This window comes from Passer montanus, unplaced genomic scaffold, assembly GCF_014805655.1.
Source record: "Passer montanus isolate IOZ18808 unplaced genomic scaffold, ASM1480565v1 scaffold29, whole genome shotgun sequence".
NCBI classification, from domain to species: Eukaryota; Metazoa; Chordata; class Aves; order Passeriformes; family Passeridae; genus Passer; species Passer montanus.
Genome location: NW_024367596.1, coordinates 8,331,847 through 8,348,093, shown reverse-complemented (window position 1 = coordinate 8,348,093; position 16,247 = coordinate 8,331,847). Strand labels below are relative to the sequence as shown.

The 16,247-nt window shown below is 65.4% G+C and overlaps 2 protein-coding genes across 4 annotated transcripts; one reads left to right on the top strand and one right to left on the bottom strand.

The window, feature by feature from the left end:
• The first annotated feature begins 74 nt into the window (after window positions 1-74).
• LOC120504305 (heat shock protein beta-7-like) lies at window positions 75-1,995 on the top strand. Its single transcript, XM_039713694.1, has 3 exons — window positions 75-256; window positions 1,020-1,171; window positions 1,662-1,995. Exons 1-3 carry the CDS (start codon window positions 121-123, stop codon window positions 1,842-1,844), a joined length of 471 nt encoding a protein of 156 aa, XP_039569628.1. The 5' UTR covers window positions 75-120; the 3' UTR covers window positions 1,845-1,995.
• On the bottom strand, window positions 1,966-14,068 carry CLCN2 (chloride voltage-gated channel 2). Of its 3 annotated transcripts, none has more exons than XM_039713689.1 (24): window positions 13,951-14,068; window positions 9,541-9,685; window positions 8,969-9,100; window positions 8,730-8,858; window positions 8,080-8,213; window positions 7,918-7,995; window positions 7,738-7,816; window positions 7,039-7,164; window positions 6,887-6,971; window positions 6,687-6,788; window positions 6,518-6,602; window positions 6,285-6,440; window positions 5,777-5,846; window positions 5,474-5,584; window positions 5,035-5,248; window positions 4,803-4,936; window positions 4,544-4,695; window positions 4,359-4,464; window positions 4,220-4,293; window positions 3,826-3,876; window positions 3,220-3,258; window positions 2,904-3,008; window positions 2,745-2,831; window positions 1,966-2,665 (listed from the first exon to the last, which is right to left on the bottom strand). In XM_039713689.1, exons 1-24 carry the CDS (start codon window positions 13,999-14,001, stop codon window positions 2,459-2,461), a joined length of 2,652 nt encoding a protein of 883 aa, XP_039569623.1. In that variant the 5' UTR covers window positions 14,002-14,068; the 3' UTR covers window positions 1,966-2,458. The 3 variants fall into 3 exon arrangements, with proteins under 3 accessions (XP_039569623.1, XP_039569625.1, XP_039569624.1); XM_039713691.1 differs by having other exon boundaries at window positions 6,518-6,532; window positions 6,887-6,912; XM_039713690.1 differs by lacking the exon at window positions 3,826-3,876 and having other exon boundaries at window positions 2,459-2,665.
• Window positions 14,069-16,247: the final 2,179 nt, after the last annotated feature.

Below are 16,247 nucleotides of genomic sequence, written 5' to 3'. Positions count from 1 at the left end.
GGCCTGGTCCCTTATCTCGCATTCCTGCGGACAGGGTGCCTAATTATGGGCATCTGGCGGCGGTGGCTGGCGGGCCCGGACCCTCCCCACGGCAGGGCCGGGGCGCGGGCAGCAGGCGCCATGGCATCGCTCAGCTCAGCCTCCACCTTCCGTGCCGAGCTCCTCAGCGCCTACGGGCAGGGCCACGGCGAGCCCCGCTTCGAGGGCGACCGGCGGCATGCAGCCTTTGGGGCACAGGAGGCATTTGGGTACCCAGGTACCGGGGGTGGAGGGCAGGGCGGGGGGCCCCAGGGTGTGGTGGCCCTGCTACCCTGGGGGAGCCCTGCTCCCTTGGGATGGTCCCCCCAAGGGTTATCCAGCTGGCCTGTGCCTGGGGACAGCGGGGAATCCTCCCCCCAGCACCGGCTGGGAGGGCTCAGAGGGAACCCTGGCTGCCCCCCGGTGCCCCATGGCTCTCTGCACTGCCCTCCAGCTCTTACTGCCCAAGTGCTTTTGTGCTCCCGCTCTAAGTCCCCAGTAACTCCAGTGTCCCTGCTGTCCCCAGGACCACCATGCTGCCTCCTTCTCCTCCCCAGACCCATTTGATTCTCCTTTTGTCCCCAGAACCCCTATAGCTTTTCCTCCCCAACCCAGACCATCACCTCCCCTGTCCCCACACCCCTTGATGTCACCTGCTAGGCCCCCACTTTCTTGTACATCCCCAGTAACTCTAGTGTCCTTCTCCCCCCCAGACCTTTGTGGTCATCCCCAGTGTCTTCACCCTCCTGTGTTATTCCCCTCAGGTTGTCCAGTGCCCCTGGAATCTGCCAGTGCTCTCAGCTGCCTCCAGGCCCCCAGTACCCCTTTACCCCTGGGACCCCCAGTTCCCCCTGCACTTCCCCAGCACCTTCAATATCCCCCACTCCCACCTGCTACCCCCGGCCCTCCCTCCCCCAGTGTCACCAGACTCTCCCACAGCCCCCAGTGCCCAGCCCCGGGGCACTGTGGCTCCATGCCCAGCAGCCCCCCAATGCCCACAGAGTCCCCAGGTGCCATGTACCCCTGCAGCCTGGGCACCTGGGTGCGTGCCCAGGGTGACACCTACCAAGTGGTGGCCGACGTCAGCCAGTTTGAGCCCCCTGACATTGTGGTGACCACCTCCAACTGCCATGTCGCCATCCAGGCAGAAAAGGTGAGGCACCCGAGGGGACAGCATCCCCTCTGGCCATGGCACAGTGCGGGTCCTGTCCCGTGACACCCCCTCTGTGGGTGGTGGGGATGGGGTGGTCACTGGGAACAGCCCTTGGCAGCACTGGGGTAAATGGGAGCTGTGCCTAGTGATGGGACAACAGGCAACTCCTGCTCTACTGCACCTGTCCTGTACTGGTGTAACTGGAACTGTCCTCCCTGAGAATGGGACAGCTGGGAACTCCTGCTCCGCTGCCTTCTCTGCTGGAGGTGGCAAGTGGGAATAGTCCCGGCTGGCACTGGAGTAGCTGGAATTTACTCACAAGCCCAACTTGGGCAGCAGAGGCCTGCTTCCTGCTGGCAGTGGAGTAACTGGGAATTACCCTGGCGTCACTGGGATCTTTCCTGTTGAACTCCCTGCTGGAGTCAGGGTGTCCGGGCTGCCCATTAGGAGCACTGGGGTAACTGGGAATGTGCCGTGGAACCCACCGCAGGTGGCTGAGGACGGCACGGTGTGCGACACCTTCACCCACAAGTGCCAGCTGCCCGAAGACACGGACCCGCTGTCGGTGAGCTGCGCGCTGACCGAGGCTGGCACGCTGGTCATCACCGTGCGGCGCCGCGCCAGCGCCGGGCAGCGCCCGCAGCCGCGGCACCGCAGCGAGGCCGCGCTGTGAGCGGCTCTGCGCGGCAAAGGGCGCCTCGCCCGCAGCCACGCCAACCCCAGCACTGTGGTGGAGCTCAGCCGCTGCCCGCTGGCTGTGCCCTTCTCCACCTCCAGCCCCACGGTGCTTCAGCTCTGTTTATAAAGTGCTTTTATTAAATTAATATAAAAATCTCTGTATTTACATGGGGAGAGGTGCACGGCAGAGAGGCAGCAGGACCCCCTGTTCCCAGCTGTGATGTGCTGAGCACAGGGGGCAATGCCCACCCATGTCCCCGTGGACACCCCAACCTGATGCCCCTCTCTGCCCCGTGCCACCCTGAGAAGGGACATTGTGGTGCTCATGGAGGGTGTGAGGGCAGTGGCCCTTCTGGGGGCACCGGGGGCTGGGGGGGTACAGAGGTAGCAAAGTGGGAAGCCCCAGGAGCTGGCAGGTCGCTGGGGAGCAGGGGCTGGCTGGGGGGCATTTGGCTGGTCCCCAGCCCAGGGAGGGAGCAGAGGCACTGGATTGAGAGTGCCCGCTCCTGAGCTGAGCCTGGCTCAGCGGGCTCAGGGCGGGCACACCCCAGCACCTGCCAGGGGGCCCTTGTGGCTTCTGGGGACACAGCGGGGTGGATCTCCAGGGTCTCACTGACCCTTGGGGGTGTTGTCATCATCGTCGCCGCCAGGGCCAGCCTCGCGGGGCATGTGGTGGTGCTGGTGGCGGTCCCAGAGCTGGCGCAGGGCGGTGGTGTCGGCCTCGGTGGTGCTGGCGGTGCTGTCGCGGAAGCTGGCGAGCGGCGGGCGCACCTTCACCCCCTTGCCCGTCAGGGAGCCCTCGATGGCCTTGCGCAGCTGCGGGGACCCCAAAGCCATGGGCAGACAGCTCCAGGTGCTGCCCCGTGCCCCTCCAGCCTCCCTGTGCCCTGCTCACCTCCTTGAGGGACACCATGCCCACCAGCCGCCCGATGCTGGTGACGAATGCGTGGTCCAGGCCCAGCAGAGAGAAGATGGTGTGGGTCTGCAGGAAGAGGGGGCTGAGTTGAGGCTCTGGGGGTGGTGGGTGGGGGTCTGCGGTGGGGTGTGGGCGCACCTTGTGCAGCGAGGTGTGCTCCACCAGCTGGAAGGGTGCGGGGTCGATCTTGGCGCTGCTGAAGTCCACCAGCTGGTCCAGCTGCTGTTCCTCCCACTCCAGGATCTGGGGAGGTGCCATTGGGCAGGGTAAGGGGTACGGACCCCCAGCAAGTGCCAGCAAGGGCCCTCCCATCCTCCTTATACACGGAGTTATGGAGAAACTTGGGTTATCCACCCCCTACCTCCCCACGCCCGCCCCATGCTCTGGCACCCCTTGGGATATCTGGGATCCCTCTGAGCAGGAGGGTCCTGCCTGTTTCTGCCCAACCCCTCACCTCCGTTGGGGTCATCTTGTCACCCAGAATCATCTCCTCCTGCAAGAGAGGTGTGTTGGAGCGGCCCTGAGGGGGCAGGCGGTGCCGCTGCGGGCAGGGAGCAGGGGTGCTGCAGGTGCAGGGGTGCTGCAGGTGCAGGGGGTGCAGGGGGTGCAGGGATACAGCGAGGGTGCAGGCAGCACATGCAGGCAGGGCACAGGCAGGGTACAGGCAGGGTACAGGCAGCGCACGGGCTGGTCAGCTAACGTGATTGGTTGACAGGACATCGGTCACACCCTGATTGGCCACACTTGGACAAGGCAATCTTGTGATTGGTGGAGAGAATGCAAGGTGTGCCGTGATTGGCTGAGCAAAGTGGGGCAGATCCCGCGGTTGTGATGGCTGGAGGCTCCAAATCCCGATTCCAGGAATGTTTGGGATGGGGAGGATGCACACCAGGATTGGTTGGACAGAATCTCAGCTGTCCAAGATGGACTGCACAGACATAGGCCCAACGTGATTGGCCAAGCAGAATCTTGCCAGGCCCCTGATTGGTTCAGAGAACTCCTGCCAGGCTCTGATTGGCCTGGAGGAGCTGTGCCCAGGCTGCGATTGGCTGCAGCTTACCACAATGGAAATGCGGACGCGTTTGGCCTTTTGATAGGCTGTGCCCTGGGCCTGGCCCGCGGGAGAGACAGCAGTTAGGGGATGGGATGGGATGGGATGGGATGGGATGGGATGGGATGGGATGGGACGGGATGGAATGGGATGGGATGGGATGCGAGGATGGGACGGGATGGGACGGGATGGGACGGGATGGGGTAGAAAATGATGGAAAGGGATGGGAAGGGACAGGCAGGGTTGAACAGGAATGGAAAGGGATGTGACAAAAATGGGCAGGGTTAGGAAGGGCCAGACAGGGATGGCAGGGCCAGGCAAGGCCATTCAGGGATGGGAAGGGATGGCAGGGCCAGGCAAGGCCATTCAGGGATGGGAAGGGATGGGAGGGCCAGGCTCTCACCTCGGTGGGCTCTGTGGCGGCGTTGGCACAGAAGAGGCTCTTGAGGGCGATGCCAGCGTGGTCAGCGCTGCCAGCTGCGGGAGGAGAGGGGGTGTCAGTGGCGGGGACACGGGCGGGCCGGGGGCCCATGCAGACTCACCTGGGGGGCTGTCGGCTGGGCTGCTGGGCACCCGCTTCAGCGCCGGCTTCAGGGGCTTGCGGAGCGCGGGGCGGGCAGGGGTCCCCGAGGAGGTCTCTGTGCTGATCTGGGGGGGGATGGCGTGGCAGGGTGACAGTGGCAGGGGCACCCTGCCCGGGCATCCCCCAGACAGCTACACGCCTCACCTGGAAGCGGATGCTGGGGTCGGAGAGCCGGTGCCCGTCCTCGGACAGCGCCTTCTGCCGCAGCGTCATCACCCGGCGCTGGGGACTGAGCTGGCTGCTGAGCAGGGCCCCCACCTGCGTCCGCTCGATGGAGCCCAGCAGGATCATGGACTCTGCCAGGCACAGCAAGGCGCCACGTTGGCTCCTGGTGCTCCCTCTGCCACCCACCCACGGCTGCTGTGGGTGCTGGCAGAGCCCTGCCTGTGTCTCAGTGTCTCACCAGCTGACTCCACCAGTGGCAGGTTCTTCATCTTGGTGCTGTGCAGGACCTGCTGCAGGTCCCGGTACTTGCAGTTGAGGGTGACGTAGCGGATGTCCCTCACCATGATGTCCTCCACCCGCACGTTGTATTTCCTGCCCAGGGACAAGAGCAGTGGCCCCAGAGTGATGCCACCGCCTCCCCTTGTGCCTTGGTGAGGGGTTTGGGGTTGGGACAGGAGACACAAACTCACTCGTGGTGGCCCCAGCCCAGCTCAGGGAGGTAGGGAAGCTTCTTGATACGGATGATGCTGTCGTAGAGGGAGGGCTGGAGGCTCTGGGCGACGGCATTGGCCAGGATGACAGCGATCATGACGGGCAGGATGTGTGAGATCTGCCCCGTCAGCTCGAAGACGATGACGGCCGTGGACACCGTGTGGGTGACAGCACCTGACAGTGCAGCTGCTCCTGCAGCCACCGCCAGGAGAAGGAGGAGAGCCGTCAGGTACTGCCCACCAGGCTAGGTCCCCGCCCTGGCTTCCCCCCTCTAGGGCATCCACCATGTAAGAGGCACCCTTGGGACCACTCCCAGTGGTGGTACCACTCCCAGTTCCAGGGATCATCACCTCAGCTGCGGGGCAGCATCTCCAAAGGACGCCCACCACGGTGTCCCCATTCCAGCTCAGTGCTTACCCACCACGGCGTAGCCCCCCGGCACGATGCGGTAAATGTTGCTGTCCGTGTGGATGCCATCAGGGAACCAGGCTGCCATGCTCTCCCCCACCAGGCGCCCAAAGGCTGCCCCTGCAGGCAGAGAGGGGCTGGGAATGGGCACAGGGCTCTCCCAGTACCCGGCCCAGCCTCACGCCCTCTCCTCTGCCTGCTGCTGCCAGGGAAGGGGACAAGGGGACATCTGGAGGCACCCCCAGGTGCCCAGTGTGGGCTGAGAGGCGGCTCCCTCCTCCCACTGTGCCCACACAGGGTGCAGGGTCTCACCAATGACGAAGACGGGCATGAAGGCTCCACAGGGCACGGGGATGGTGGTGGCCAAGGCTGACATCCAGAACTGTGGGGCAGACACCCATTAGCTGCCCTGCCTGACCCAGCCCTGCCTCCTGCCCCTGCTGTGACCCTCAGCTGGGTGCTGTGGAGCAGCACGTGGGCACCGCACCCTGCAGTGGGGCATGGGCTCCTCCCAGGGGCACCCTGCCAGCTCCTCCCTGGTGGCACTTGGTGGCATCTGGCCAGCACCTCCCTGGTGGCACCTAGGAGCAAGCAGCCAGAACCTCCCTGGTGGCATGTTGGTGGCTCCCAGCCAAGATCTCTTTGATGGCATGCCAGCACCACCCAGCAAACACCTTGGTGGACTCTTGGAGCAGCCACCCAGTGCCTTCTGGTGCCACCTTTCTGGTAACGATCTGGCACCTCCCTGATGGCATCCAGAAAATCCTCTCCATAACCTCCTGCTGGTACCTTGGGGATGACAGGGGAAGTAGGCACCCACCTTCATGAGGATGAAGACAACAAGTGTGACGAAGACGTTGGAGCGGGGATGGAGCCAGGCCTCCAGGATGCCCAAGTATTCAAACTCATCATTGATCCCCTGCTTGGCCCACGTCTGGTTGTCAAAGAGTGTCACCAGGGTGTCCTTCTGGGTGAGCTGGTGATGGGCAGGGGTCAGCTGGGGCTTGTGGTGGCCCTGGGGTGGGGACTGGTGTGCCACCCCACGGCGGGTACCTGGCCAGCCATGAACTGTCCAAAGCCAGGCGGGAAGGTCAGCGTGGAGATGATCAGCGTCACCAGGGCGGGGAAGAGCAGGCGCCTGGCAGGGTGGCACAGGGCAGGGCGTGATTTTGGTGCAGCCCCAGCTCCACCACCCTGCTGCTGGGGACTGCTGGGCACCTACTTCTTCATGAGGAAGCGGTTGATGGTCTTCTGGCGGCGCATGAACTGCACAATCTTGCGGTTGAGGTAGACAAAGAGGGCGCCCCCGAAGCCGCTGGCGATCCTGGGCAGAGCCAAGGGAAGAGGTGTCCTGCTGCCACCACCAGCACCACCCCTGCCACCCCGGGGCCATGGGATGGGTGCTGGGATGGCCGCACTCACCCGATGACGGCGAAGGCCGGCAGCTCCTGCAGGTCGAAGGGGAAGTCGAGGCGGAAGCGAGTTTTGAACAGTGCCGTGATTGTCTCTGGGGGATGGTGGGGCTCAGTAGGGCTGGGCAGGGGACCCCTGTGCCCTCACCCTGCCTCAGGTACCTTCATCCTTGTTCCAGACAGCAAGGACACGGAAGATGAAGGCGCTGAAGGTGGCAGCGAAGAAGCCGCGCCAGTAGTTGCGGACGGCAAAGAAGGTGGAGGTGACCTCGATGCTGAAGAGGACGCCTGGCATTGGGGGAAGCACACAGGGCAGGTGGAGAAACCTAGGCAGGCCCCCGGCGCCTGGCATGCTTCCCACCCTGAGTCCACACTCGTGCAGAGCCCGCGGGGGTCTGGCTGCCCCACGGACACACTACGGGGACGTCCAAGGGCTTCCCTGGCAAAGCACGGGGCCGGTGCCAAGCCGAGCCCGCGCGGGCGAGAGGGCAGCACAGGGACGTGGGCAGCGACACGAGGGGCGGCACTGGGATGGAGTGGGGTGCACACAGATGGACAGACAGACAGATAGGGTTGAAGGCAAAGGGCAAGGAAAGAGTCAGACACGTCACCAACCTACGGGCAGGGCTCAGCGGGGCTGGAGTGGGGAGCTCCCTGGAGCGCAGGGCGGCAGGGGAGAGGACAAGAGCAGATGTTACACATCTGGGAGGGTGCTGCCCGCTCCTCCCTTCCTCCTCCCTGCTGAGCAGCACTGCCCTCTCCCATGCCAGCTGTCCTGGCGGTCCTGCTTGCCTCTCCAGGTGGGCCCTGCTGCCGGGGCGGGAGGTGTGGGGGTTGTGGGGAGGCCCGGGGTGACCCTACCTCCGATGGGGGCGGCGAAGCAGCAGCCAACACCGACAGCACAGGCAGCTGCCAGCATTTCAATGTTTCTTGCCTCATTCTGTGAGGGAGACAGGAGTGAGTGGGCACTGCCCCCCAACCCTAGGCACTGCCAGCTGTGGGCACGGGTTGATCCTCCTGGGGCCAGCCTGCCTTGCTCACCTCGTAGAAGCCCCCAAAGAGGGAGAGGAAGCGGCTGAGCAAGGTTGCACACATGCTGGCGATGTGGACAAAGGGACCCTGAGAGGACAACAGGAGACTGAGACGTTGCCCTCAGCCTCCCTCCCTGGCCCCCTGCTCACCCTGCCCTGGCACTGCCCTCACCTCCTTGCCCAGGGGCATGCCGCTGCCCAGGGCACACGTCAGGCCAATCACCTTGGCCACAAAGGTCTTGAAGGTGAGGTACTCCTTCAGCACGACGCCCCGCAGGATGGTCTTCATCTCGGGGATCCCTGAGCCTGGTGATGTGGGGACAGCCTTGAACCAACAGCCATGAAGGGGGGACACTGCCCCATGGTTCTGGGGGATAACTTGATGATTTGCCACACCCCACTGCCACGGGGAGGTCCAGGGACACCTCTTCCCACAGTACAATTGGCAGGAACAGCCCCATGATTATGTAGGCACAACTCAACCCACAGCCCCACAGGGACCCCAGTTTCATTGCTCCCAGGAGACCCTCTGAAGATCAGGTCTTAACTTAGGAAGACCCCCAAGTCTGCAAGCCTCACAGCCCAGGAGGAAATCCACCCCTTAACTCACAGGACACTCTCTGAAGACCTCTCTCTCACACGCCTTAGAAGATCCCCAACCCCATAACTCAGGATGGCATCCAAACCATAGTCCCTAGGAGACCCTCTGAAGACCAGCCCATATCCCTAGAAAGACTCCCAGGACCTGCAGGGATACACCCAGGCACAGCCCCAGGGAGTGGACACCCTGTTTAGGGTGCAGGCAGCCCCTTGATGCCCTACCCACGGCCTGGGGAGCAAGGATCTGGGTGAAGCCAGCTGAGAAGGTGATGAGCACGGTGGGGTAGGTGACCCAGGCCATGTACTGCAGCAGCACGTTGGTGTCCAGACCCCCGTACATCCATTTCTGAGCTGTGGGAACAGCCAGTCAGAGGGTGGTGGGTGGCAAGGCACACGGCATGGCCCTATGGCATGGCCACCCTGCCCTGCCATGGCCCCAGGAACCCACCGGCACCTCCTACCTTGGAGGCACGTGGCGATGGCGAAATCCATGGCCCAGCTGACCAGTGCCATGACCAGTCCCAGCAGTATGAGGAAGACCCAGTCCTCGCCCACCTTGGAGATGAGGAACCGCTGGCACTGCAAGGCGCAGACTGGGACACAAGGGCGGGGTCAAGGCTGGATGCCCCAGGGATGGGCACACTGAGGTGGCAGGGGCAGGCTGGCAGCAGCAGAAATGCTCGCAGCCAGCAGCAGCGACCCAGCACAGCTGGCACTGTTTGGTGCAGGAGCACTGCTGTGTCCAGCTGTCACAGCCAGCTGACTCCGCACAGTCACACTGGGCACGCACCTCCCACCAGCACAGCCTCCCTGGCACGGCCCCAGCTAGAGGGGCTGTGGGCCCCCGGGCCCTGCAGCGTGCCCGGCTATTTCGGGCCATTGTGTCCCTGCTGCCCGCCGGGCAGGTGGCATTGTCCTCGGCGCCGGTGTCCCATGACAGCCAGGGAAACCCTACCCGCGCCACCGCGGCGGGGTGGGCAGCGTGTCCAGACCGTGCTGTGCCCACCCGTGCCCGAATCCCGGTGACCCTTACCACGACAGGGGGCACAGCGGCCCTGGGTGTACTCCAGCAGCTCGGAGGGGCGGCGGGGCACGGCCGCGTCCCCCTCCTGCAGCCGCAGCCGCGCTGCCTCATCCTTGGCAAAGGTGCCCAAGTCCTGCGTGTAACGCCCATACATCTGGGGGAGAAGGACAGGCAGCAGTGTCAGGGAGGCTGGTACCCCAAGCCCTGCACCCCAGCGGGGAAACTGAGTCAGGGCAGCAGTGGGCATACTGGCATGGCGTGCCAGGTGAGGGAACAGCCATGGCACCCCAAGGCAAAGGGGTGGAGGCAGCTGTGGGAGTGCCCGACTGCCCTCCAGGGCGTGGGAAGGAGCCAGGCAGATAAGGTGAGTGTGGATCAATGGTGATTGTTTTGCCTGCTTGCCCAAAGCAGGCAGCTGAAACGTCGGTACCAGTCTCTGGCCCTGCCCAGGTGCCCCAGGCACTGCAGCGGGGTGGAGGGTGGGGAAGGGCCTCCAGTGATGGGAGCGTGGCCAGCTTGGCCAGGAGACTCTGAGGGCTGGTACTGGGGTTGTGCTGCAGCTCTGCAGGCACCACACTCCGACACTGCTGAGAGCAAGGCTGGGATACCCCCTCCAAAATGCAGCCTTGGCAGGTCATATGTGACATGAGCTGGCTGGTCTCAGCTGGCAGCGGGGAGGCAAGAGGCCAGTGAGGGCCAGGATGTACCCCCGGTTCCAGGAGAGAGGGAGCACAACATCAATCCCTGGGCTGTGAAGAGGGGATCACATAGGGATCACCCCCCTTTCCTCGGGTGCCTCCTGCCTGGCTGTGGCACGTGGCCTGCCCCTGGCAGGGGGTGGCCCTGGCAGTGCCCCTCATGCTGGCCAGGAGCTCTTTGTGCCCGTCCTCCCCGCTGAGCCGGGGGCATTTGTCCCGCGCTGGCGGGCACTGCCAAGGACTCGGTTGCTTGGTTTCCGCCTCGCTCCCCCCCGCACGACCTGAATGCCAAGCGCCAGAGGTTGGCCCGGCACAAAGGGAGGCTTCAGGACCGTGGAGGCCCTGCCAGGCTCCCTCGTCGGGACAACGTGAGCCCCATGCCGATGGGTGCCCACCCGCCGTGCCGTGCCAGCGCAGCGCGTGGCTGCCCAGCCGGGGCGCAGCCGCCCTGCTCCCCGTGCCCGGGGGCAGCGCCGCGGGTGGGCACCGCGCTCGGCACGTGGGCAGCCCACCCCGGCTGCCCGGGTCCCGCTCACAGCCCCCCGGCCCGCTGGCACACGGCAGCTCCCCTGGGGATGGCGTGAAGGTGCGCTTCTGACGGGCAGCGCTCCTGCCCAGGTCCCTTTGGTAGAGAGCAGAAAGCAGCCAGAGCGGCGCCGGGTGGATTCCCTGCTGTCTAATACCCAGGTTGTGCCCAGCAGCGGGAGGGAGGGTGGGGATGCAGGCAGGGACAGGAGGGTGAGCTAAGTTCCATTGCTGACCCTGTCCTGGCATGGATTTTCCCCCAAACTCCTGCTCAGCATGGGCTCAGCAGCTCCTTGCCCTGTGGGAAAGGCACGACCACCTTGAGGGGCCAAATCCAGCATCGGCTGCCAGAGGAGGACCCCGGCCCCGCACGGGGTCTTGAATTCAAAGGCTCCCTTCGGAAAAAGCTTGTTTGCTCTGGAAGATGAAATGGGCCGGCACCCCAGGAGTGCTGTCACCCTGCCAAGCACTTGCCTGCCTGGCCCCACTGCTGACCCACGGCCAGCCCAAACCAAGATGCAAGCACCCCCAGGCTGAGTGCCCCCCAAACCAGCTCTGTGTCTACTCCTGGGGCTGTGCCAGGGGCTGCCACGCTGTCCCCCCAGGTGCTGGGGCACACGGTGGGATGCCCAGTCCCAAGTGCTCCAGCCTGGTTGAGAGGGTGGGATTTGCTCCCCCTCTGCCTCACTTTGGAGCCCACCCCACTTGTAACAACAGGGATGCAAGCAAAGGGGCCATGCCACCCTCCTGCCACCTGCCACCATGTGCCACCCCATGCCACCCCTCTGCCCCATGCCCCAGCCCCACAGGCAGGACATGGGACCCCTGTGGGTGCCCAGTGCTGAGTAGCCACAGCTGCTGTGCCCACAGCCCTGGCATGGCTGTTCGGGCCAGTGGTGGGCTCTCTCCTTCCTCCTCCTCCTCCTCCTCCTCCGCTTGGGTTATTTTTCCACAAAGGCCTTTTGAAACACAAACAGCCCCGGGACTCCGGCCTCTGCCGTGAAGCAGCTGAACAATCACAGTGCCGGGCGGGCAGGGAGCGGGCACAGGGGGGGCTGGCGGGGGGCACTCGGGGACACGGGCACAGGCCAAGGCCACTGTGCTGGTGCTGAGCTGCTGCGCTGCAGGCACCGGCTGTGCCACAGCCCCCGGGGCTCTGCCAGCCCGCGGCGCCTGCTGTGCCCGGGCGATGCTGCGCCTGGGCACTGGCATCTGCTGCTGCCGTGTCCCCGTGCCAGCCTGTCCCACAGCACTCAGCTGGCCTGGCAGTGGTGCCCACCTCCTCATGGCCACTGCCAGCCATCCTCCCCCCCCAGATTTCCCCTAGGGGAGGTTTTTAAAGGTAAAGGTTTGGGGGGTCCTCTGGGCTGGCAGTGGGCAGGCAGAGGCCAGGGGCTGTGTGTCACGCTGCCCGTCTTAGCCGGGCTCTAATCACCCTGAGCTGCTCTGCAGTGAACAAGGGCAGTTTGTCAAGCTTAATCCCCCCCACGGGGCCCATTGCTCCCTGCCACGACAGCCTGGCATGGGGGGGACACTGGGCCTGATGTGCACCCCAGCACCCTTGGCATGCCAGGGGTTCCCACAAACACCTGCCCACCATGGGGACCCCAGGGAGACCTTGAGTTCTGGGCCCCAACACCCACGGCATCCTGGGGCTGGTGAAATCTGGGGAGGGGAAGGGCATGTGGACATAGCTGGGCACAACCCTGCAGCCTGGCTGTGATGACATGGCTGTGAGCACAAGCAGCAAGAGCTGTCCCCGAGCTGTCCAGCTCACACCAGCCCATGCCAGGCTCCAGCTGGATCCATCCTGGCAGGTGCTGGCAGGAGCTGGTGGTGCCTCTGATGCGCTGGGAAGGGCTGGGCACTCCTCCTGCCCAGCACGTGCCCGGGCAGCTCCCAAAACGCAGGTGTGAGGCTAGAGGACAGGAGCCCGCACCCAGCCTCACCCACGAGCCCCAGGCGCTCCCACGAGCCTCAGAGAGCCCAGAGGCCACGGGGATGGGCACCACGGAGCACCCGGGGCACGGGTGCTACCCTGCCCAAAGAAAAGGAGGGCAAAGTCTGCCGGTGCCGAGCGCGGCTGCCCCGATGCCAGCCCAGCCTGCCTCTCCCCTCACGCGCTGCCGCCGGCTCCTCCGCCCGGTGCCCGCCTGGCGTGGCCTCTCTGCTCACCCACCGTGACCAGGGCGCCCAGGGGGGCCCGGAGCTGGCGGCAGGGAGCGGCACGGCCACCATTCACCCCTGTTCCTGCCCCCGAGTGCTCCCTGACTCAGCCCTGCCGGGAAGGACCGGGGGTCAGCGAGGTCGTGGAGATGACGGCACAGCCGGGGCTCCCAGGGCCGGCTGGTGCCCTGCAGCCACCTGGCAGCGCGGCCTGGGGTGGGCACTGAGGGGCAGCGCCAGCAGCAAGGTTTGGGAGCTGGGAAAGGCATTGCCGAGGGTACGCAGAGCAGCAGTGCCCTGACGCTGCCCGTGCTGGGTGGGTAAAGCTCAGCAGAGCCTGCCCCGCACACACGGCCCGCTCAGGCTCCCTGGGGCAGCCGTGGGCACAGCTCTGTGGCCACGCAGTCCCTGCTTCCCTGCACACCTCCCTGTCCGAATGCCTTTGCCAGGGCAAAGTACCGTCCGCCCCGGGCACCGTCCCAAGCGGAGGCCAGGGAAAAGAACCTTTGCCCGTGATGTCTGAGGGCCGTGGGCAGCGGAGTGGCTGGGAAAACAGCGGGGAAGGAAGACACCCCAGGACAATGGGACACCCTGGTGCCACTGGGGAGGCCTCTGAGGCAAAGGAGCTGTAAACACGGGACTAAGGTTGCGGGCAGGGGAGATAGCGTATCTCGGGGCAGAGGGCCGGGACGGGCAGTGCGGGCAGAGCTGCGTGCCCGCCTGGCGCCTCTGGCAGCCCCGCCGGAGGCTTCCAGAGGAGAAGGGTGCTCCCTTCCCAGGGGAGAGGGGGGCTGCCAGGGGAGTGAGGTGTGCGCACAAATCGTGCCCCGGGGGCTCAGCCAGGCGCCTCCGCAGCCGGAGGGGGCCGGGGGTGCCATCCCAAGCAGGAGGCAGCATCCCCGACAGGGCACGGCAGAGTTCTGCCGCCCCGAGCAGGGCAGCGCCCCCCGACCCCCAAAATCCCCGCGTGTTCCATCGCGTCCCGTGCCACACCGGTGCCCGGTGCCCGCCCGGTGCCCCCGGTACTCACCAGGGTCTGCTCATATTGCAGCGCCCGCTGCGCCTCGCTCTCGGAGGCCATGGTGCCGCCGCTGCCGCCGCTCCGCTCCGCGCCGTCCCGGTGCCGGTGCCGCTGCCGGTGCCCGCGGCGGGCGGGCCCGGGGCACTGCCCGGGGGAGGGATCGGCCGCGCTCCGCCTCCGCCGGTAGCGCCCGGCACCGGCGGCGCCCGTTACCGGACCGGCGGCTCCCGGTACCGGACCGGCGGCTCCCGGTACCGGACCGGCAGCGCTGCGCACCCAGCGCCCGGCTGGGTCAAGAGGAGTCCGGCCGGAAACTCCGTCCTGTGGCGGGACCCCATCCACCGTGGCCTTTGCCCAGGATGGCACCCCTGGGCAAGCGGCGGCGCAGGTGAGGGTGACAGCTGCCGTGGGTGACATGGGCACGGGCCACCTTCCCGGGACACCCTGCTCCCTCTTCCCGCAGGTACAGGGGCTGGCGTGGGGCTGGGCGCTGCTTCCCTCTGGGTTTCCCCGCTCAGATGTGGGATGACAGTGCTAAACCCTGCAGGTGGCCATGCCCGGCTGGGGGACAGATTGGTGGGGGCAGAGTGCCTCAGGTCTGTCTCGTCATGAAGGGCAGGGGGGCACCTGTCGATGCCCGAGGAGCGCGGGGCACCTTGGCACCGTGGGGACTTCACCAGGCAAAGGTGTCAGGGAGCTCATCCTTACCGTGATGCTGCTCAGCGTCCCGGGACTGCCAGCCCCAGCCAGAGAGGTGGGCTCCAGTCTTCCTTGCTGAGCTCGCTGGGCAGCAGGGGCTCAGTCCTCTCCAGAGAGGCACACGGGTCGAGCTTGGCACCGGCAATCCTTGGGGAAGGAGCTCTGGCATGGCAGGCTGGCTGCCCCACCACCGCCACGGGCTCGGGGGCGACGCAGGCAGCTGGCAGGGCCACGCTCACCCTCCTGCCCAGGGCACAGGATGGCACTTTTGTGGCAGGAACTGGGTGCAGGGAAAGCCAGAGCTGTGGCACTGCTGGGCTGATGCTGCGGGATCAGGAACGGGCTGGTTCTCACTGCCCAGGTGCCACCCTCTTGTTTGACGTCGGAACCCTCCAGGGTGGGTGACATGGCTGGGCTGGGGGCTGGGAGATCTCCTGTGCCAGTCTGGGAGGGGTCATTGGCCGACATGAACCAGTTTGAGGCAGGGAGGTGACAAAATGGGTTCCCGCTCATTGTATCCCCAGGCACGGAGCTCCCTCTTGCTCGTCAGCTCCTGGCACTGCCCCGTGGCAGCAGGGATGTTCATCCGGAGGGAAAGCCCTGTGCCAGGGCACATGCTCTGCCCACTGCCACCAGTGTGCCTGGCGGTGGGCCACCAGCATGCTGCAAGGCCACCACAGGTGATGCCACCCTGCTGGCACAGGTGCCCGCGTGGCTGTGGGGGCGTGCAGGGCAGGACACCCAGCTCAGCATGCAGCCCTCTGTCCCAGCCCAGTGTGCCCCAGTGCCATCCTTGTATTGCTCTAGCACTGCTCCAATCTAGCCTAGTGCCACCCTGGCTGCAGCCCCAGTACAGGCTAACACTGGCCCATACAGTGTCGTGGCTGTGCCACCATCCCTTGCTGCCATCCCAGCAGAGCCCAGTGTTACTTACCCTACAGCTCTGGCACTGTTCCAGTATAGCCCAGTACAGCTCTGACTGTCCCAGTCATCCCAGTGTATACCAGCAGGGGACAAATGGCCCCAGAGATCCCTCAGCCCTCCTGGTCAGGGCTCAGAGGGGAGGTGGCACATTGGGTCTCCCGTGGGCCCCACGAGGTGTTAGCCCAGTGCAGCTGTACCGGGGTCAGGGGGGTTGTGCTGCCCCAGAGCACGCACAGGGCTCTGCCCTGCACAGCCATGGGCGCCTGTGCCCAGCCCTGGCACGAGCTGGTTATGGGGGCTGCAGGACAAAAGCTTCCATGGGTGGCAGCCAGGCTGGGGCCCCAGGCTGGGCTCTTTTTGTCACCGTGGAGGTGTGAGGAACAGAGTCCTGCCGTCCCTGTGCTAGCAGGCTCCATCACCAAGCACTTGTTGGCAGCCTCCACCCTGGGCAGGGGTTGGCATCGTGGCTCCAGCTGTGGGCACTGTACAGTGCTCTGGTCTTCTCCAGTGCCACCCCACAGCCCATAGGGGTGTCCTCATCCTGGCATCGGCTTTCACACCCCATATCCCCAAATATACATCCCCAACCCCAGCAAGGCCAAGGCCTGCAAGTCCCCCATGGGATGCAAGGGCACAGCCCTGTGCCTGCTGCTGCTAGGAAGAGACAGGAACCAGGTGGGCAA